Source organism: Cynoglossus semilaevis, chromosome 1, assembly GCF_000523025.1.
Source record: "Cynoglossus semilaevis isolate Cse_v1.0 chromosome 1, Cse_v1.0, whole genome shotgun sequence".
NCBI classification, from domain to species: Eukaryota; Metazoa; Chordata; class Actinopteri; order Pleuronectiformes; family Cynoglossidae; genus Cynoglossus; species Cynoglossus semilaevis.
In genome coordinates, this window is record NC_024307.1 from 27,291,182 (window position 1) to 27,313,714 (window position 22,533).

Genomic DNA, 22,533 nt, shown 5'->3' on the forward strand with positions numbered 1-22,533 from the left:
GGGGTCAGAGTGGGGGGGTCAGAGTGTCGACTGTGTTCGTGCGTGTGTGTGTGTGTGTGTGTGTGTGTGTGCTCCTGTACCCCCCACGAAGATTCCCGTAACCGCAGCCACGGCAGGAGTTACATAACAAACACTTGATGGTCTGTAAAAAGTGGGAGCAGAGAATAAAGAAAAAGCAACGAACTCCTCACCGAGGAGAAGAGAAGGAGGAGGAGGAGGACAGAGGAGGTTTTTCAAGGTGTTCCAAACCTGCTCCAAACGCTCCTGCAGGATCTTGAAGGACTGGGACAGGTCCCGCGTCTGCCTCCAGGTCCACGCCGTGAAGAGTGCGCTGCAGGCGGCCAGAGACAGCGCCACCAGGGCCAGGGACGCCCAGAGGACGCGCAGCTTGCGCACTCGCCTCCTCTGCAGGATCCGATGCATGTTGGTGTTGCAGACGCAACTGCAACCGCTGCTGCTGCTGCTGCTGCTGCTGCTGCTCACCGCCCGCTGCCTTTCAGCTCCATTCCAGCAGTGAGTGCGTCAAAACCCTGACACTGTCCCGGTGTCCATTTCTGTGATTTTGGATGAAAAATAAACGTGCGTAAAAGGAGAAAAAAAAACAAGGAGACGCAGCGTTAAGCTCTCAGATCAAGTGTTTCTTCATCCTCCCTGTGCGCACGGCGGCTCCAAAATACGCAAAGTGTGCCAAAGAGTGCGCACTCATGCTCTGTTGCATCCTCCTGCTGCTCCTCGTGATTCGTTGACTCAGCGCTCCTGCTCTTCTTCCCTTTACGCAGCAGCAGCAGCAGCAGCAGCAGCAGCAGCAGCTGGGGGTCAGACCCAGTCTGTCTGCTGCTGCCCAACATGCGCACGCGCGTACAGACACTGGTGTTAAGGGCACACATGTTGTGACAGTAGCTGATTTAATAAATAACAACAACTTTTTTTGTCTGCACATACCACTTTAAGCCGTTCACTCGTCCTGTACTTGTCTGTTCGACCACTAGATGGCAGAAGTGTCATCTTGTCTGTAATGATGATTGGTAACGCTCGCGTACCAACTCCATGAACTTTCTGTGTCCCCACAAGTGACCAGACTCCGACTGGCTTTATAACTGTGTACGTGAACGTAAAGACTGGGGGTTAAAACACGCAGTGTTTGAGCACTAGGGGGTGCTCAAACACACTGTACGGCTGGGTCACGTCCTTTTTCTTTTTAAAATTATATTTTTAACAGTTAAGGAACGAGTCCAAGTAAAAGCTTAAAAAATGTGGGCTGCTCAGCAGTCGCGTCACTACTGTCTGATTCTGGGCTTCACTGCTGAAGTCCAAGAACCAAATCTGAACTGAAGACACCACAGTCAACACCTGCACTAGTCCACAGGAGTCCAGACTGAGGTCTGGTACCAGGGTTTGTTTTAGTGTTTGTCTTTTCAAGCTAATTTGTTAGCTATACAGTTTGACTTTGTTTTTCTTTGTAAACTACGTAGCTGTGTTGGCTAACTTGTAGCTGCTTCCTGGCCAAACTTTTGTTTTCTTTTTCAAAACAATGTAAGTATTTATACTGACTGAGCCACCTAACATTTATTTATTTATATGTTTTAGGAAAATATAGTATAGTAAGTATTTTAATATTTAATTCACTAATAACGGTTTAACTTAAGACTCTCTTTTTAATGTCTTTTTGGCTAAATGTTAGCAGTTTGTGTTAGGCATTAGGGTACTTTATTTGTTCATTTTAGCTAAACATTGATCATTTGTAATCATTCTGGCAAACTTTTGTTCCCTCTGGGTATCTATGTAACTTCTTGTGCTAAGAATTTAGATAGCTCCTAGCATATTCATCTATTAAATTCAACCAAAAGGTCATGCTGTCGTTAAATTATTACTGTTTGTGGTGTACTCTTTTATGGTGTGTCTTCAGGTAATTTGAGCCAAGTATTAGCTGTTTTTCCTAGAGTTTATCCTTTGCTACCTCCGATGTCTGAGTCAACATTGTGAAGCGACTTTGGCTGACTTGTTTCTGAGTTAGTCATTTGACTAACTTACACGTACGTTTCAGTCATATTTGTAGCTATTGTGGTTGCGTTGACAGATTGTGTTGGTATCTTGTAGATAACTTTTAGCACAGGCTGTCTTTTAGCTATATCTTTGCCTGTGTTAGCGTTAGTGTTAGCCCTCGGCTGACAGTTTCTGTCATACTGTTTTTACCTTTTTAATATTCCATGCAACAGTTCTCCCCGTGACTCTGGTGTGCACAAAGTTTGTAGAATTGACTGAACCACGTGTTGAACAACGTCCTGGTTCTTTCACTGCTATGGCACTGAGCTCTCTGAGGAGAATGTAGACCTCCAGATCATGAACATTCACACTCTCACATAGTCCTCATGAACTTGACTCACACCACATTGGTCCAACTGGACCGGCGACACTCGGGCTCCACAGCCATGTTTCTCTCTTCTCTGCTGCTTTATTCAATTCACTAACAGCTCAGAGTTCTTCCAAGTCTCCCCGTGGTCTCAGAACACGTTTTCAAAACCAATGAGAGTAACAATGTGATGCAGTCTGACTGTTCGCCTCCATCTTTGCTTCTTCGCATGTGAACTTGTGTGTTTTACTGGCCTCTGACACCATCTGCTGTCAGCAAGTCAAATAGCCTGGAGGTGCACTAAAGTGCGTGTGTGTGTGTGTGTGTGAGGCTGCAGGAACAACAAGGAAACGCTTTCACACAACTGCTTTGTGTCTAAAACAATATTTTGAAAATTGTGTTTTTACTTGAAGAATATTTCCCAATTTTATGACCATTTACAGGATTAAAGATTAGGCAAAAAAATAGCTAAAGGTTAGCCAAATGTTAGGTTAAAGTGTAGCGACTGTGCAAAACAAGAAAAAAGGAAGACGACAAGTGTTACCAATAAACTTTCTCTTGTACCTTGACTGAGTCATGCTGAATAAAAAGGCCAATATCAGCTTAAAGTTATGACAAGGAATTGCTAAAAGTTAGCAGAAAATGTACCTAATGTTTGATGGACAACATTAGCCTTGAATGAGTTAAAACACAAAGATAGCTAAAGGTTAATTTAAAAGAGAAATTAACCTTGCCAAACCAACCATCCGCCCTAAACAAGAAATAATTACTAATAGGCAAAAAGTAGTCACATTGAAAACAAATGGGTTAGCTGAAATAATGCTCTTGCTAACCTTCAGGTGTCTGATTTGTTTATTCTCATCTAGGCTAATACTAATACTTTCCTAACTTAGCCTTTTGTTTTTGATTAAAAAAGTCAGAGAAACTTCAATGTTTTGAGTAAATTTGTCCAAATCTGGGAGGCCTGGATTTCAATGACATGACCAGAGGACAAAAGCATTTGTTTTGCACAAAATAAATGTGTTAAACATTTTTATTTGCAACATCAAATTTGGCTTTTTACAAAGGTTTTTCAGCCCAGGACCCAGGTTTTTCCTAACAAAAGTCTCTTCTCAGTTTCTCATCCTCAGTGACAGTGTCTCATTAAAGCACTGAGATTTACTGCAGATGAATCAGGTCCTGAACTTTGATTCCACTTAATAAAAATTCCACTCAGGGAAACAGAGTTACAAGAGTCCAGGATTTACAGCTCTGGATCTAGACTCCTGGATCAGGATCCTTCTGGGAAGTGGGAGATGAAGCAGCTAGTAAATGTTTCTTCATCTTCACACGTGGAGAATGGAGTCAATATTGAGGTTGTGCACTTTGGGAGATGATTTGTCAAAATGTGCACAGCTGAACCTTTCTGCAAACCCAGTATCCAGAAAAGTCAGAACAATACTGCAATAAAAGGCAAAAACGTCTTTGGTGGTCATTAAATTAAACACAAGATAACTAAGATTAAGTCAAAAAGTACATGAGCTAAACCAATGTTAGTCACAGGAAACGGTGGGTGTGTGAAACGATGCTGGGCAGCTAAAAGTTAGCCATATGTTTAATGTTGTTCCAGAACAAAAGTGAAGTTTTAATATTCAAAAACAGTTGACAGAGCAGCTTAAAAATTGAAACACTGCTTAAATCACATGATTGTTTTCAGAACAGCTCATCGATTCAGGATAAAGCTTTTGTTTAACACTCTCTTAATGGATTTTAAAATATAATCCAGGATCTTTTTATAGAGTAATGGTTACAAAAGGTAGAAGGTCTGAAAAGGCAGATTTCCATGGCTAGCCTACGAGGCTGCAAAAAACAAGGTATCAACAAATGAAGTATTTGTTATAATACAGCCTATTGTGGTACAGTATTTTATAGTATGTGTTGGGATGGTTTTGAATCGTGGATTTCTGTCAGTTGACCTAATGCGTGTTTTATTGTGAGACGATGTTAAAATAGCAAACAGCATAGTCACGCAAGCAGCTCGTTCAACCAGTAGCAGAAATGTAAATTGCCGCCTTTGTTTAGGGTGTAAGCTCCTTGGCAGGCGCTTACATTTACATTTGACAACTATGCATTAAGAACTTTTACCCAAAGCGACTTACAGAGCAAGAAACATGTGGTTCCTCTGGGAATCGAACCCAGGACTCTCTGCTTTCGAGGCAGGTGCGCAACCATATGTTGTTTGAACATACATCCTAATGCTTAATGTGTATGACGTTATCAAATGACAAATTACTCTAATCGATATTTTATTTTTTGGAAAGGATAGGGAGTAGCTCATGGTCCAATCTAGTGTTCAGGTAAAAACAGTATAATCATATAATTATAAAATAGTCAAGCAATAAAAGGCATTTTTCAGTGCATTCTAATCTGACCATACTGCTCTGCCGTGGTGGTGGAGAAGAAGAGAAGTGCCCAGTACGGGGCTGCTTCCCCTGAATGGGGCCCCTCTTAACCCTGGTCACAGCTGTGGCAAACGTCCAGTGGAGGCAAACATGGACCTTACCATTTTTGCTAGTCAGAAATGGTCCAAATAGGAGATTTTCTTGCTGCTTGAGATGTAAAATAATAGGAAAAGTCCATTGGGTCCACAGTCCTCTTCTCAGGTTGTAGCAGGGTTCTGGGCTGAGTCCTGTCCTTCTCCACTTCCTTTTTCTCTTTAACTCCAGCAACAGTGTTTCACACTTTTCTGAGTTGAACACACCCTTTCAGATTACAGAAAATACATTTAAATTCCCTCAGCATTTAACATCATCCGTCATTATAATTATAGTATATTGTAAACAAAATTTGCCATAATCTCTTCACCTGACTTCATCCTCATTGGGTTCTTCCATTAGTCTGTTTCATTAGACACCTTCCCTAACTGACATTACCAGCAGAATTAGAATGAATATATTAAAAACGATCACTATACTTTAAATCACACAAAAAGATGATCCCATTTTAACCATTCTTCATTATCACAGCTTCTGTTCTCCACTTCTTATTTTACGCTCGTTTATCCAGGTACTTCCCAAAGAAATGACTGTAAAACTGGTACATTTTGCTACTTTCCCAACTCCTCCCTTCTGTGTTCTAAATAATTTAACTCTTCACTTCTGCATTATAAATAATTTTATTTATTTATTTTTTCTTCCTTTTCTTTGACCTGCGCTTAAACTTCTGGAATGGTAGAGACATCGCTACAACATGAAGTCATATTATTTTGTATCGACTGCTTCTTAAGCTGATATAGTCGGCTGTGATTTTATAGACACTGTTATAGCACACAGCTCAATGGTTGCCAATAATAAGTAACAGTTGCTAAATTGAACTCAATGTTTTCTTAAAGATTTACTGAAAGACGACAATAAGTCTTTCAAATTAGCCTAGAAGGTCGTCATACCAACAGCTAGCCAAATTAGCTAATATTTGCGAATTGCTAAGTATTTGCAGAGGTAAAAGCTACAACTAAATAAATGCTAGTTGACAAGACAACCCCCCCCCCACCCCCCCCGCCCTGTCTTCTTTACCTGTATTAAATCACAGAAAGGCGGAGCAGAGGAGACCTTTGTCTGTCCTGTTTGACCTATTGGCCTCAATCGGGTGTCTCAGGTCAAACAAGTCCCAGACCAGTGGACTGACAGTTTCATCTTCTGGGCCAGTCACAGAACCCACAACCTCTGCAGCCATTGTAAACTTGATTTGATTTATCTTGAGGTTTGTTACTTTATGGTTGTTATCGTTTCAGTGACTGCTTCTTTATTGTCTTTACTAGTTTAAATGAACTCTTCAACTCTAACCTTTACCCTCTTCTTACACTGGACTTCACTGACCTTGTACAATGACAACAAAGGCCTTTTCATTTCTATCATGATCTTTGATTATTTGTGTGAGGTGGATCTTTTGTCATTTTTGTGGAAGTATCAACATTTTTAGGGGGAAAAAAAGTCACATTCTTTGTTGAATTGTTTAAGAAAGAAAATGTCAAACCGGTCCAGAGCGGCAGAGTCGGGTCGTGGTTTCTGACTTGTTTATAGATGGAGAGAAAACAAACTAAATTTAACTCCTGACTGTGTGTGTGTTTTTCATTAAACGTCTGGAAACCAGGACATGGATCAGAACCAGGCTTTCAGAGCCAGAGTTCTGCCACTTTCACTTTAGAGCCGCAGGTTTGAAAATGCTGAGGCAGCACCAGGCCCAGCGCTCTGCTGCCATTTTTTAAATTCCACCGCACAGATTATTGGATTCTGGAGCAGAGCCGCAGGTTGGAAACTGAAAACCATGAGTTTGCTGTTTGTTTGGCAGCAGAGGAAGCAGACGGAAGAAAAGGGGGGTCTTAGGTTTGAATCCCACTCATTGCTTCAGTTAAATATACATTTTTATATGAGCGTGCCCAAACACACTGCAGCCAAGAGGCAGAAAGTATCCTAGTATGCTAGTATCCTAGTATGCTAGTTACTATGAGGGCAACATTTGCTGTAAAAGTGTAAAAGTTTACACCACATCTCTAAAACCTCATTACAAAATAGCTAGACGTTGGAAATGTGGGGGAAAAACTCTACAAAAGTTAAAGCTAAAGGTTGGCTTAAAGATAATATGTTAATAAACAATTACAAGTTAGCTAACACCAAGAAAACAAAGTTTTGCCAAAAGATAATTTAATAGCAGCAACAAATGGCTAATTACAGTAGCAAACAAAGGCTAAAGATGTGATGAAATAAATACTTTCTTGTTTGACCAACATTTAGATGTATTTATGAGCTATCATTTAGCTGCATTCTTGGCTTTTTCTATGGTTTTTAACTGCACAAGCTTTTTGAGGTTAATTTGGCTTTTACTATTAAAAATTCACCTGTTAGATTCTGACTTACATCCAGCTCATAATTATGCAAAAAACCACCATCTTCTACTGTGTGGCAGTAAACTGTTTTTATTTACAGGTAAATAGATGTGGGCTATGTTATATCTACCCCAGTTCCATATTTGGGCCCACACTTTAAAACACAAAATAAAAGATGACATGGTTTGGGTAAACTGCATGGGGCCAGGGTTCAGGACTCATCTACTGGGTCACTGTTGGCCAGTTTCTTCAGGGCGTTTTCTCCACAGCTCATCCAGTGATATCCCAGTTTCTCAGTGATATCTATACAACCTTGTCTGGTGTAAAACTCCAAGGAGGATTTGTTCCAGTTCAGAACGATAAAGTTCATCTGCGTACACCCCACTTCCAGGCCCAACTGAAAGAAAACATTTTTTTAATTGTACTTGTTAGTATGAAGATAAACCTGGCTGTAAAACATCCCAACACAACTTCATCAGCCAAACTACGATGGTTAGCCCAAAGTAGCACATTACTCAGTTAAGGGTTTTCCCCCCGTACTGTACAAGTCAAATAAGGTAGTCAATGTAGAGCCCAAAATATTAGCAAGTACAAAAATAGAGCTAAATGTTACTGAAAAAGAGGGTTGGGTTTTGACAATTTAACAAAAACTCCATGGTCTTAAATGACCGCAATTTAATCTGAAAGTCTGGTACTAGTGGGGAAAAAAGTTCATTGTGTCTGCTTCCCAAAGAACTGTTATTAGGACTCACCTGAGCTACTTTGCTCATCAGGGCTTTACCGATGCCTTTTCCTGTAAAACAGAACCCAACAGTCTCTCACAGGAAGTGAACAACGGGACCGAATCACCAATGAATCAACTTGAGATCTTTGACTCTACCTCTGAACTCAGGCATCACGTACAGATCCTCCAAGTAGACGCACCTTCCCTTCCATGAGCTGTAGGAGAAGAAGTAGAGAGCGTATCCAACCTTTACATGACCTGGCAGCACACAGACGAAAAGAGTAGTTAGTTCAACACAGACGGCTAACCTAGAAATGGCTAATAGTTAGCTATTATTAAGTTAATGGTTACAATCTCGCCATATAGTAAAAATAAAGTAGGGATGTCTGATATTAACATTTTGCCAATATCTGATATGCCGATATTGGCCAAACACTAAATTTCCGATTCCGATATCAACCGATACCGATATAGCAGGGCAGTGGTGGAAGTTAAGTGTTGCCTGCTCACTAAGGTGATGGGTTAAAACAGTGTTTCTCAATCATCTTCTGCCCCCTAGGGGACAGAATTAAAATACTACTGAGTGCCTGGTAATATCTGTTTATTTATCTGTACAAACCACTGTAAGAGTTGTTGGCACCAGCATTCTGCATACAACCCCCTGATTATCACTATAGATTAACACAAGAAGCTACAATGCTGCCATCTAGTGACTACAGGCTTGTTTAGCGTTGATATTGTTCTGTGGTCATTTGTTATTGTGACGGTTTAATAAATGTTGTGGTATAATGTTGTAGCGCACATGCGCAGTGTGTTCTGTTCCTTGTGTTGGAGCCAGCTGGCTCGGTTAGTGCTGGTCAAGTTCTGCTCCGAGCGGTTTAGCGCGTGCTGTGGCCGACAACAGTGCTGATGATTAAACATTCCCTCAGAATCAGAAGGGAAAAGTAGGGAACACAAACATATAGGCACAACTCTCCAGATGCCGTCCTTAGTTTCCTCCCCAGGGAGTAGAGGTGTAACTCACACCTCCATTTATGTAACACCAACGACCTCCACCCAGAGGACAGAGAGGGGGAACGACACGATATCGTTCTGATAATTAAGGTGAAGTCTGAGTGTCAACAGTTAATCATTGATGTTGTCACAGTAATAAACGAGTGCTTCCAGCTCCTGTTGTTGTTGTTGTTGTTAACAGTTGTCTGTGTTGATACACCTGCAACTGCTCAATAATTACAATTAATAGTAGTAATTATTATAACAACAACTGTACAGTTGTTCTTTCAGCCTTGATCTTTTCTCATCAGATACTTTACTAACACACGTTACAATTTCGAAGAAAACGCCTTCTAGCAACTAAGCTAGTTTTTATCTAAACTGACTGACAAGCTGTTTGTGTTTATGGCTGCAATATTGTTTGTTAACTTCGAGACGACATTGTTGGTATAAACTATGAGCACATTATAGAGATTTTGAGCAACATTTTCAATATATTTGAATAATTTTATGTCTCTGCTTCTCTGACAGCTTTAAGAGCCGCACAATAACAAGTTTGCCATGCATTTCATGGTGAACCTTTAGCTATTAGTTCTCTAATGTTTTGTGTAATTCATTCCACGTATTTCAGACAAAAAAATGTTTCCATTTTCCCACACCATCTTTGCTTTTCTGATCTTCTGGAACCTCAGCGATGACTCCTCGAAAGAATGGGGTGTTGGAAAAACCATCCTGCTCCAAATCTGCATGTAAACAAAAGAACACATTCATTTATGCACTAATTATCAAACAAAGTGGTTTTTTTTTATCCAAACCCTACCTTTCTGCCCAATTTTCACAAGATCTGTCACTTTTTCATATTCAGCCAGTTCCTGCAAAATAAGAAGTTGATGTAAATGTTCACTATTTATCGTACGTGTATCTGATCTGTTCAAACAGATTAGATTACTCTGGTGTCATGTCTCTTCAAACATGAGACTATGTCAATTAAGCTGCATGTATCCTGTTTGGTCATAGCTCAGGTCTTTACCTCAGGTGCTGTGATTAATAAACCAAAGAAATATTTTTTTTATCTGTTCTTGGTCATGCAGGTCATCTTACCCAAGGCAGGTTTGGTTTCTGGGAGGTTTCTGTCAAATGGTTTAAACCAGTTCAGCCTTGAAAAACTTTTCAAGTGTGTCATTGCAATGAATTAACATTTACGAATAATTTGCTGGAATATATCAAATCTGAGCTAAAATTCAGTTCCAAACCATGACGAAGTTGCCTCTGTACTGTAACAGCCGGATTTGTTCCACCAGATGTTGCACAGCTCCTTCTGTGTGGATGCTGCCTTTAACTCATCAATTTCACCCTTTTATCTCTTCTCTGCTTCTAATATTCGGTTCAGTTTAACCATAATGAACTATAATAGGAATAATACATAAAATAATAGTGGTGAAAACTACGTGCGCTTAGACTTGATATTGATCTACCTATAGTTGTTTAACCAAATGTTGATGTTTAAAACAAAACAAAGAAATAAAAGTTTTAAATTTTGTATTTTTCTGACCATTAACATCCGCGCGATGTCCTTACAGTCATCCACGGTGGAGTCGCGAAGACGGAAGTTCATCCTGATACGACTGTCTGGATCTGCATGTACTCCGTACTGTAACAAGTAAATCCGGGCTGTTATTCTGCCCCTGCCCACACTGAAATACGTCATGATCACGCAAAGCATCATGGAGCCACCGTGGTGTCAACCACCAGTCACTGGCCGATTTATAGTCCTACGAACACATAGCCTGGCACAGCAGTAAACAAGCTTTATGGTAGACGATGCGAGCAACTACATTAAAAACGAACAGTTGACGACGACGCCATTTCAACCATTTCCGGCCTGATATTAAGTAAGACAAGAATGTTAATGTACGTAAACAAAAAACATGGTACAACACTAGTCTCAAAAGTGATAAGAACTGGTAAACAAAAAACAAACAAACTGATAGTAACTCTGAAAAACAGACAAATTAGTTTTACGTAATTTAATTTAAAAAGGAGATGTAAAAGTTATACCAGTACATAATCAATAACAGTTAGAAGATAACTAACATTTGATTCACATATGACATCTATGTTAAAATAGATGTCATATTTGTACTTTATGTATGTTTGTATATTTTAATCACTTTGAATTTAACGCTTTTTAAAAATGTAATCACTCTGGCTTTATTTTTACCAAGTCTTCAGCTGTCTTTGTGAATATAAGTTATAAAAATCAATAGTAAAATATTTTTGAGCCGAGGTTTATGTAACTTTTGTCTTCATCCAGCCTAACTTTCCTCAAGTCAGTTTGATATAAATATATCAATAAAATATCAATAAAAACTTTATATTGATATATTTTTATATTTTATCTTCAGGAAATATACATAAACAAAACAGAAATCAAACAATTCAAGTTGTGCTGCAGTAGTGTGTTTCCTGCTTCCGGTCTTCGTCTGTGTGCAGCCAGATTCTTTGTAAATTATCGGTCTCGTTTGACATATGTGTAATACAGCTTGTAGCCTCTAGAGGGCTGCCTATTCCTGGTTACTACTGGTAGACGAGACCTTTTCCTTTTGTTCTTTCCAATGTAGCTATTCGGATAAAAAAAATTCTGGTCAGATTTACATAATGTTCTTTATTTTGCTAACTTTTACGAATTTTCTACTAAAATTTAACTCTGTTAAAATGAATTTCATGCTAACCCTTGTCTCAATTGTGTACATATTTTGGCAACGTAATGCAGTATTGATTATAGTATTGTTTAGAGATTTGGCAAACGTTCAGCATTCTTGGGTGTTGTCTAATGACAAGGTTATTTTAAGTCTTCCAACTTTCATTGTTCAATTATTTCAGCAGTGCGGGATCAGTACCTTTACCATAGGTTCAACCTTAACCTTTGTTGCTACTCTGAATAATTTGCTAATATAACTGTTGGCTCTGCTTCATTAAACTGAAGTCATTTTTTTATAAATTTGAAGCTAGATTTGATTAGACTTTAGTGTGGGATCAATTGAGTTCATTTTATTCTGTCTATTAGCAATTTGTTTTTGTTTTGTTTGTTTTTTACGATATGTGCTGCAACATCGGCTAACCCTTAGCTATTTATAATGAAATTACATCTTAACTAGGACTAAGCCTTCCATTTCTTACACCCCAGTCTTGTTCTTTTTGTCACATCTTTGTCTCTCTGGATCTCTGTATAATGTATGTTTTTTCCTGGTATATTGCTAGCGTCAGTGGATTTTTTACAGTTGCTCGTACTCTGTACGAACAGAGGAGACGTTAGCACAGACAGTCTTTTCACATGGTGTTCGCACAATATTTTGGACGTCACGTTTTTCCAGGTCATTCCAACAAACGTAGCTTGTTCTGTGTCCTACATAGCTGTCAGCTGTGAACAAACCTCATCATCATTATTGTCGTCTCCACATTAAAATAATTAGCTGTTAGTCACAAACTCTTCCTGTTGTCTTTGTTTGTGTCAGATGCTGTGCTGTCGTCATGCTCTGCAGCAGAAGAATAGCTCAAAGGTAACAACACGTTTTCATCTGTGTCCAAACTGTGGCTCAGGGACCAAATGTGGTACATGACTATGTTTCAAACAGTATCTACTGTTTTCCTTCTTCTGGCGTTAGATTCAGCTTCTTTATGTCTCTGTGACGTTTTTGCATTTTCTGCTCTTTTTTTAACCTTTTATCTTTGTCTATTTTTTTAAATGTCTTTTTTTTGTTATTTGTGGGTCAAACTTAAGTTATCTTTGGTGTCAGTTTAACCTTTTGTTGCCACATTTTTTTCTTAATGTGTTTCTTTCCTAAATGCAAATACTTTGTCTTTTTATTATGTTTACCATTTTCAGCTGACATTTGTGTATTTCTGTTTTGCCTTTAAGGTAAACATTAAACCTGTGGTCAACTATTAGCAGTTAGCATTTTGACATGAACTTTGGTATTTGTGGGCATACTTTTTGGTGGGGTATTTCTTGACTTACAGTAATTAGATTTACTGGCCCAGATCTTAGTAATCTGTTGGATAATGTTCAGTTCATATCTCCAGTTAATTGTTTTTAACTTTTTTGGTAAGCTAAGTTTCTAGATAATAAGTTACTAGTGCTAGACTTCAAGCTTTGTTCCAGGAACTTAATTAACTTTGTCCTACTTTTGCACATTTGTCTTTACTTTAGATGAACTAACCTCCAGCCATTTCTAGGGTAACTAAGATTATTTTTAAAATCGTAGTTTACTTCTTGACTATTTGCTGGAGGCTAATTACCATCTGCTTATTAAATAAATACTATAGTCTATAATTATTCAGATCACACTTTGTGTATTTATGTGTCAGGTCATGTGCCGTTATCACGATGTTGCTTGCAAGCAGAAAAATCACCAACAAACTGAGAAACGTGTGTTCAAACTGCGGCCCAGGGCAAAATGTAGGACGTGGACAGTTTTGCACAGCTCACAAATTCTTACTCTTGTTTATTTTTTGCTAGGAAGTTTGAAGTATTGGTCTTTTGACCCACTTTCAGTTGCCTTGTGGCTGTTATCAATTTGAGTTTTAATGATTTGTTTTGGCTAACATTTAGAAATCTCTCCAAAGGCCTAATTGAACTGATGTTCTTGCTAAGCTGCAGCTGTTGTTGCTAATGCATAGCAATTATGAAATGTTGTGGGACTTTCTGGACTAACTTTTATTCAGTAGGGATGTCTGTTCCCATCAGCCATCACCATATAAGCATAACAATGTTGTGTTTCTGCACATCAGTATTGTTGAATCTCCCCATATTATAGCGCTTAAGGAAGAGGGTTTGGGTCCAGAAGGTTTCAGGTTCTAGTCCACCAGCTGCCAAGTTCCCACTGAGGTGCTCTGTCATGGCTCCGTCTCCACTCACTGCTCCCTGGTTCTTAAAGCTGCCACTGTTCACTGTGGTGATGGGTTAAAAACAGAGGTCACATTTGGTGGTGTGCAGTGGTGAGCTGTGTCACACTGACAAGGAGTTGACTTTCCTTCCTTCCTTCCTTCCATAAGGAAAACTATAAAAAATAATGCCTGCATGTCATAATTTTTTTTACCAGAACTGTACTGATGACCTCATCAGATCCTGCTTTGACTCCAGTTTATTATTTCAATGTTATTGTTAGTCATGTTCTAAAGAAGGATGCTGCTTTTGTGGTTTTGCACTTGTATTTCCTGTCTTTGTACTTTGTTCAATAATCACTAACAAAAGCTTTCATTAGGCAGTGGATGAATCAGTAACAACATCAAATGGCTCAAACTAAAAATGTCTGAATCTGACTGATGGGCTGGCGACGTAGGAGAAGCACAAATGTTCAAATGTAGCTTCTGACGACGTTTACGTGGACGTGTCTGATGATCTCACTGCAGGTTCTGACCTGTACAGCAGAGAACTGAGAAAAAGTGATGGTTTCAAATAATTCGCTGAGTGTGTGTGTGTGTGTGTGTGTGTGTGTGTGTGTGTGTTTCTGAACAGCTGGAGGGCAGACAGTGATGCTGGCACGTTATGCTGCCTTAATCATGTTGGTTGGTAAATAACTGTGTTTGTGTTGCTCCAACCTCATTTCCTAATTGTCTAAATGCAGTAATTAACATATAAAAATATGTTCATTGTCTGTCTTTGGGGTAAGGAGATCATGGAGGCTCCTCCTCTGTCAGCCCTAGGAGGCAGAGCCCGTGTTTGAACAATCAAAATACTCCAAAAAGAAAGGGTTGACATTTAAAATTAGAAGCTGCTGCTGTGATGACTGTCAGATAGGTGTCGCTAAAGCTCAGCACCATATGCAGCTTCAGGCTCTAGGTAGTGAAGATGTAAGTTGTAGCCACAGCTCTGAATATTCACAGCTACCCTGAAGTCAGCACAGGGATGCTACCGCCTCGTGCTTCAGCATGTTTATCAACAAGTCCAGAATGTGGGCTGCAGTTTCACCCCATCTCCACCTGCTCCACCTGCCTGCAGCCAGTGGAATCCAGTCCCTTTGTGGCCTACACCTGGAATCCAGATTGTATTCAACACTGAGTCAAACTGCATATATATTATATATTGGGCCAGCCTTATTTTCTGGCCCACATACTTGACTATAGTGCTGTATATGCTGTGTCTGTGCCAAGTCAAAAAGATTTCCTTTCTGGGCTGAAGTAAAACACTTATCAGACACGAATCCTATAATAATGCTAATTAACTTTAATTATAACCTTTGTCAGAAATCCAGGTCAGATGTCAAATGTTAGGATTTTTTATTGATATGTTGACCCTGAATTTTACTTTTGTACTAGATAGATGTAGGTGAGTATATTTATTTGTATACATTATATATATATATACACGTATATCTTATATATCAGTATATATATACATACATATACATGTATGTGTGTATATATAGTAGTCAAAAAGGATTCATTAGTTGAGATAATTAGTTGGCGAAGGTTAATTAGATCAATCATTGTAGTGCATTGGCAGACTGATGTGTAGCCAGTGATTCCACGGTCTTTCCTCTTGTCGGTGCGCTAACACACACATTGTTATTTACACACACCACGGGAAAGAATATTCTTTACCGTCTCAACTCTATATGCACTACTGTGTACACTCATCTAAAAGTTCTGCCTGCCTCCACTGACAGTACCACAGTGTTGGTACTGTTGTGCTGATGAAGTGACATCCCTGTCAGTGTCCTAACACTGTGATGTGAACAGGATGATAATCCTGTGGATTTTCAGTGTGTCCGATCAAGTATGTGGTCACTGCAGGCTCAAAATAAGGTTCCACTCTGACTTCACCAGAGCTTTGTCTGGCACTGAGAACGTGGTCTGAGCAGAGGGCGGGGAAGGAAGTGATCACAGAGCCAGATTTTTACTGGACTCAGAGAATAAGGCTGTGTGTTTGAGGCTATAAATAGCAGCAGCGGGAGAACTCTGTGGCTTGTTAGCGCTGACTAATGGGCTGCTTCACGAAGGACGCGGGCAGAATGAGCCAACGGGTTTCATCAGCAGGAGCCGGTGACGTGGGTGAAGACGCCTCCCACTGTTTTTACAGACGCACGGTTAGTGCAGCGTTAGTCAGTACAGGCTGAGTCGGTCAGAGACGAGCTCTTCACTGTCATACTGTACATGCTGCTCTAACCACCCACAGAACGTTGCAACAGTACATCAGTCCTCTTTAGTTTACCTCAGTCACCACCTATACAAGTGAAATACTTTTAGCAACCCACATCTGGAATCCAGGTACACAAGAGAAAAGTGAACCTAAAGTCACAACCCATATCTGGTATACATGAGTCCAGAAAGTGGGCCACCATTCAATACAACTTAAACCAGAAATAAAAAAATGAGTCACAACCTGAAAAAGTGACATAGACTAATAGGAGGTAGTGGCCCATATCTGGTATACATCCTACGCTACCAATAAACAGGCTGTCCAGTGTTAACTCAGTGTCTCTACTACTGAAACAGGATGTAATGTAATTATTACAAAGATGGTCACACAACTGTGTGCTACATTCACTATATGAAAAATAAAGTCCAACTGCAATTCATTAGTGTTGGCCAACATCTGGGTTTCATGTTGACAGCATGTGGGCCACATGCTACTTTTAATTTGAATTAATAAGTATTTTTGTGTTTTTAAACAGATATTTCTGTAGAGATGCACTGAAATGAAAATTCTTGGTTCTGCCTGGGTCATTTCTCGTGCGCGCTGCTCTATTCCCATATCCACATAAGGATCTTTATAAGGCGGATCAAGAATAGTTGTGATGAAGTCCAGAGGATCTGAATAGATCACAACATCCTGTGTCGGTGTTGTTTCGGCCGAAAAATGAAAATGCGCTTTTGGGTTATTTTCCAACAAAGAGTTTTGGTGGCCCAACATCTGATGCATCCCTGATATTTTAGTGAAAATATGAGGGAAGTTTTCTTTTTTGACTGAGGTTTTGGCTTATGTAAGGCTTATATTTGGCTATCACCTAAAAAAAACAACATCAAATCTGAAAAAAAGCATGATACTGACATTTCACAGATAGGATGAGGACAGAAGACCTGGATGGGTTACATAACCCACAGCTTTGACCCAGCCCAGTGCCAAAAACTGCTTCTTCACCTCTTCATATCCCACTCTTCACAAACGAGTGTGACAAGCGTCTGGTTTCACTGCATGGAAATGGATCAGCAGCTAAAAAGAAAAGCGTTTTGTGTCTCCTTGTGTTTTTATTGTGTTTGCACGAGTCATTGTTCACTTTTCCAGTAAACTCACTGAAGCCTAACAGGAGGAGAAAACTCCAGGGAACAGGCAATAATAAGACTCTTCCTCTTCCTCGTCCTCGTCCTCATTCTGGGTCTGAATCAGTTCCTATTCATGATATTTTTATTGTAACTTCTCCATCACACTCTCACTGTTCCAGTCCCTCCAACGATGCCACGGTGCTGTGAGCAGCAAATGAAGGGAGAGGCAGTTTCCTCAGGATGTTACTACACTACTGGACTGTATACACTCCTCTGTGTGTGTGTGTGTGTTTGTGTGTGTGTGTGTGTGTGTGTGTTTGCAGTCTACACTCTGATCCATATCACTGATCTGATCTGAAGATACAGGAATCTAAGCAGTTTTCCATTGTGTGTTCTGTGAACTGAGTGTCAAAGGTTATCATTTACAGTTCAGTAAGAAACATCACAGGTGAGCTTTACTCAGCCAATGAAAGAGCTAAACATTTTCACACTTTGTGCGGAACACCTACATTTTCTAAATCATCTTTGACCTTTTGCTATAGTCACATCCAACCTTGAGCACGTTTGACACGTTCTGACTAATATTCAAGCATTTTTACAATTTGCTAATGCCTTGCTTTAGTGCCATATTTACTTTAGGTAGGTTACCATCTGATCGACAGCTTGTTAGCTACTTTAGCTTACTTTCTGCATGTGTAACTTTTGCTGTTTCTTTACTTTTGACTAATTTAGAAAAAAAATCTGTGGATCTCTGTGAATCTTACAATAGTATAATTACATGCCAATGTGGCAGAGTAAAGTTTCTCAGTACTAGTTTAAGAATGTTTGGGGAAAATATAGCCAAGCCTTTAGCTAATGCTACTTTTATGTTTTCTGAATGTTGGGCATTCTTAGAGACAAGCTAAAGCTAAAAAGAACTAAAAGAGAGTAAAATGGTAGAAACGAAATGGAAATATAATTCAAGTATTAGTTTGAAACAGAGCTAAAACACGTAGCACAGAAGTAAGATCATGAGTGACATTTAGCAAAGTGATAGAAATGTTGGATAAAAATAGAGCCAAAGGGCTAAACATGGAGTCAAGACAGCTAAAAGTTAACCAAATAAAAAACACATGAAACCATTTCATATTTTTTCATTCTTCTGTGTTAATTTAAAAATATATACTGTATATATATTTAAACAATTAATTAAAGGCATAGAAAAGTAACAAAAGTATATGTTAGTTTATGTGATAAGTAAGTTAAGATGATGATGACAGGAAGTCAATGTTAGCCTAAAAGATATGGAAAAATAATTGTTTAACACTAAAGGCTAAAGGTTCCAAAATAGGGTCCTGAAAACATGTTAGCCTGCGTGTCTGATTTCGTGCTAATGCCTAGAATAAAGAGAAGACAGCTGACAGAACACACGCTGTGGGACACGTATGGTAATGTTGTTTAGTTTTATGGAGGTTTTCTCAGGTTTTAGCTGGAAAATGTGAGTGCGTGCGCCTGGTTCCGAGGGGCCTCATATTTGACCTGAAAACAAATGAAAAGTAAAGTTTGCTGACATGTCAACACTCTGTGGGAGTGTCGTCCGTAACCTTGTCTTCACCTCTGCTTTTACCTGGAGCTGTGTCTCCTACGTCACCGACACCAGACGCTTGGGTCAAATCATATGTGTTTACAGAAAATGGAAACGTGAGGCCAGGAACTCACGCGGCTTCACTCCATCAAAGAAAATGTTCGTACATTTCATCTTCCACTTCTATAGTTTCTTTTCAAAACTGTTTCAAAAGAACATTTGAGCTACAACCTACTAGATTTTGATTTTTTTTTTCTTAGCTTTTTGAATGTGTTTAATTTTCATTGTTCATTATTTAGGTTTTAATGTTGAACATTTTCTGAACGTTTTCACAAAGATTGTTTTTTGCTCCTTTACTAAATGTTTCAACTTCTACTTCTCTGAGCTTTAACAGCTTCAGATTAACATTTAATTATTTAATAACTCCTCCCTTTTGTCCTGAAGGCTTTTTCTGCTCCTTTTGTGTGTTTTGTTTTGGTTTTTTTTGTCCCTTAAGCCATTTTCACTTTCAGCCTTCTACCACCCCCGCTCCCTCATTTTTGTTGTGGACATTTCTGCGTCTTTTTCCTTGTATCTGTTTTGAGAAGGTGTCTTCATTCCACTTATTTAATCACTTATTCTCTTTTCCCGCTACATTGAAGCTTCACTTCTATTGTTTAATGTTTTACGTCACGTCTAGGGCTGAATTCTCAGAGCGTGACTTGACCTTCGGAGTAGTCACATGACTCAGAGTCTGGGGGAAGTCATGAGAGAAAAAAAACACCAAAACAAATCAGAAAAATTGAAATCTGCCTCTGCTTGGTGACTCGTCGTCATAGCTACTGTCTGAAGTCCTTACCTCCATATTAGGACATCAGAGCTTCATGAGTCCATGTCTGCTTTTTGCTCTTCCTGTTATCCTTACAGGAGGGTTTCATCAGGCTGTAGATGAGATCACTTCCTCTCTGGGTTTTTTTTTTACCTTTTTTTCTGAGCAGGATTCAGTTTGAGTCGGACGAATATCGTTTGAGTTTTCCTGGGGGAATTCTTCCCATCCTAGTACAGCTGTTACAACTATTTATTTGAAAGTTAGCCAGATGTGGTAGGGAGGTAGCTAAAGCTGGTTAGAAAATATTAGCCCACAGATTAAAATTAAATTAGCTGAAAAAGCTAACAATTGACCCGAGGATGGCCATAAGTTATTATAAATGTAGACCAAATATATATATATATATATATGTATATATATATATATATATCTTTATATACATATATACATATATATCTTTATATAGATAGATATATATGGAAATATCTATATATATCTATATATACAGTAGATATATATATAGATATAGATGTATATATTGCTGTTTTTACAACAATAGATTTTGCGGCTATTTTTTAATTTAACTCACAATGTACCCTGACAATCTATTACCGTTCCTCCCCGTTAACCCCAGTGACTTGACTGAGTCCTGATCAGTTCACACTATTGTTTCTTCAGCTCTTTGACAAACTTCTTACAGTTTATTCAGTGAAGACATATTTGATAATAACAACTACCAAAACTCTCTGGGACCTTTACAGGAAGCCACTTCCTTTACTTCCTGTTTAGTCTACACTCTGATTGGTCCCTGAGCCCCGAAGCATTTCCACAACAAAGCAGCTAGCGTCGCCTTAATTTATCCCATCTTATCTAAAAAAGAAGCGCCAGAGAAAGGAAAGCAGAGGGGAGGACAGAAATACAGTCACAACAAAAGAGGAGCGACAGTGGCGTTGGCCTCCTCCCTCACAGAAAGACCATTTATGGAGGTTACAGGAGTCTGTCATTACACTTCTTTCTGCAGAACATTAGTGAATAGTGTGAATAGAACTCTACGCCCTGCTCAGGGAAACCACACAGATAAGAACTGCTGGAATGGATTCAAGTCTTTATTCTGTCTATCATGAAGGGAACATAATATTCTGTCCAGTATGTGGCACTGTAACTATGAGACAGAGTCAGAATTATGGCAGGTCGTTATTTTCCTTCTAGGATTTGGATTACACGTTAAAGGTTTGGTGCAGATTTGAGTTCAATTTTAGCGTGCAACCTGCTAAAAAGATTAGCCTTCAGCCCCAGAGCATTTAGCGTGCAACCTGCTAAAAAGATTAGAGATTTCAGCCCCAGAGCACGTGATAGTTCACTCACGACAATAAAAAGGTATTGACCCACACTTACGAAAAAATGGCTCAAAAAAGCTGTTATAAAAAAAAAACAACAACAAAAAACAGGTTGAAACCAAGCTACGGCCAAACGCTAAATAAAAAGTAGCCAAAAACTTGGGCAAGTAATTGTTTTCTCATAGGTCGCTGCTCATATTAAGATGCAGAGAGGAAGTCAAGCTAGCCTAATAATGTTAAAAGAGTTAGACGATCATAAAGAGTCACTTAGACCCATGTTAGCCTGTCAGCAGGGCTAGCTTGGCCTAGCCTTGGTATGGACAAAAGCACACTATTAGCCAACACTGATACTCTATATTTTAGATTATTTTTGGTAGATTTTTGTACTTCAGATTAGCCTGAAAACGGCTACGTCTTAGCCACTATTGATACAACTAGAAAAAAACAAAAATAGCAAAAATGAAATGAATAAAGCCTTGTATATGAAACATATCTGCTGCAGAATGGAGAGAGAATCAGACAGTGATGACCACAGACTGTACTGAACAGCTCAAAAACTTGGAAGGATTCTTTGTACGAACCACAACCATTAGAACCAATTAGAGGAGTAAATATGTCCTCCTGGTGTCACTGACGTCAGTACAGTTCCTCTGGTGAGAACACAGAGTGACACTTGCTGCTGTTTGATACTATGGAATGTAAAGTGCACAACGGCTTAAGCCAGGTGGTTGTGTACGCGCGCGCGCACATACACACACACACACACACACACTCGTATCCTGCAATTATCACATTTGCACAGCCGGATTCAGTCTCTGCACAGAACGTTTGTCCTCGTTAAAATCATAGAACACTAAGCTCCGCCCACCAGCACCTCCATTCAGGACTTTATTGGTAAAACAATAAAATTAAATCTCATTCCGTCCATTCCAGGTGTACACTGATCATACTGTGCTGATGATTATGGATTATTTCGAGGGCAGTTCCAGTGCATGCTAGCTACTTCTATGCACACCTTTAGCAATCTCTGTGGCTCAAACATTTATCAATTTTGCTTTTGTCGCATTATTAGCTAACATTAAAATTCATTGGTGTTTGATGTCTGGTTTTAATTAATTTTACTTTTTGGGGGATAACTCTTAGCTTTTTTGCTGTATATTTGACTGTAACTTGTTCAGGGATATTTTTATTTCATTTTATTTCAGTGTTTTGTGGCTTAGTTCATATTGTAACAAATGATTTTTGGCTAAATATTAACCTCGCTCTTAGCTACTTAGAAATGACCTCTAACTACGTGTCTCACCTTTATTTGGCCTTTGTCTCTAGGTTTGACTCAATTTCAGCAACGTCTTGGGAAACTGTTTCTTAAACAGGAAAAATGTTTAGTCTTTTTGTAGCTATTTTTGCTTAATGTAATATATTTTAACTAAATACATACGTTTTTTAACAAACGTTATTGTGTCATCTAACTTCTAGCTAGCCGTCAGCTATTTCATGCAAAACTTTGCAACAAGCTCAGGTTTTCACGTGTGAGTAATTTTACACCCGTCTTGTTTGTCTGCCATAATGAGAGACAAAAACCTTGGGGGAAAAAACACTGCTGAAAATGTTTATCTGTTTATTTAATGTAA

The 22,533-nt window shown here is 39.1% G+C and overlaps 2 protein-coding genes across 2 annotated transcripts in view; both read right to left on the bottom strand.

The window, feature by feature from the left end:
* tnfsf12 (TNF superfamily member 12) overlaps nucleotides 1-2,566 on the bottom strand; it is an 18,749-nt gene extending 16,183 nt beyond the window's left edge. The window contains exons 1-2 of the mRNA XM_008322875.3: nucleotides 2,194-2,566; nucleotides 250-554 (exon numbers count right to left, since the gene is read on the bottom strand). Of these exons, the coding sequence (XP_008321097.1) occupies nucleotides 250-423 (174 nt within the window). The 5' untranslated portion in view covers nucleotides 424-554; nucleotides 2,194-2,566. The remainder of the gene's footprint in view (nucleotides 1-249; nucleotides 555-2,193) is intronic.
* A 4,446-nt stretch (nucleotides 2,567-7,012) lies between these two features.
* Nucleotides 7,013-10,700, bottom strand: sat2a.1 (spermidine/spermine N1-acetyltransferase family member 2a, tandem duplicate 1). The gene is made up of 6 exons (XM_008322863.3): nucleotides 10,481-10,700; nucleotides 9,749-9,800; nucleotides 9,588-9,671; nucleotides 8,092-8,193; nucleotides 7,964-8,004; nucleotides 7,013-7,608 (listed from the first exon to the last, which is right to left on the bottom strand). Exons 1-6 carry the CDS (start codon nucleotides 10,652-10,654, stop codon nucleotides 7,423-7,425), a joined length of 639 nt encoding a protein of 212 aa, XP_008321085.1. The 5' UTR covers nucleotides 10,655-10,700; the 3' UTR covers nucleotides 7,013-7,422.
* Nucleotides 10,701-22,533: the final 11,833 nt, after the last annotated feature.

Excerpts from the sequence above, each read along its gene's own strand:
- sat2a.1 (XM_008322863.3), bottom strand. The coding sequence starts at position 10,654 with ATGATGCTTTGCGTGATCATGACGTATTTCAGTGTGGGCAGGGGCAGA. Across the intron at positions 9,672-9,748 it reads TGTGAAAATTGGGCAGAAAG|ATTTGGAGCAGGATGGTTTT; the intron begins GTAGGGTTTGGA and ends GTTTACATGCAG. Across the intron at positions 8,005-8,091 it reads CGTGATGCCTGAGTTCAGAG|GAAAAGGCATCGGTAAAGCC; the intron begins GTAGAGTCAAAG and ends TCTGTTTTACAG.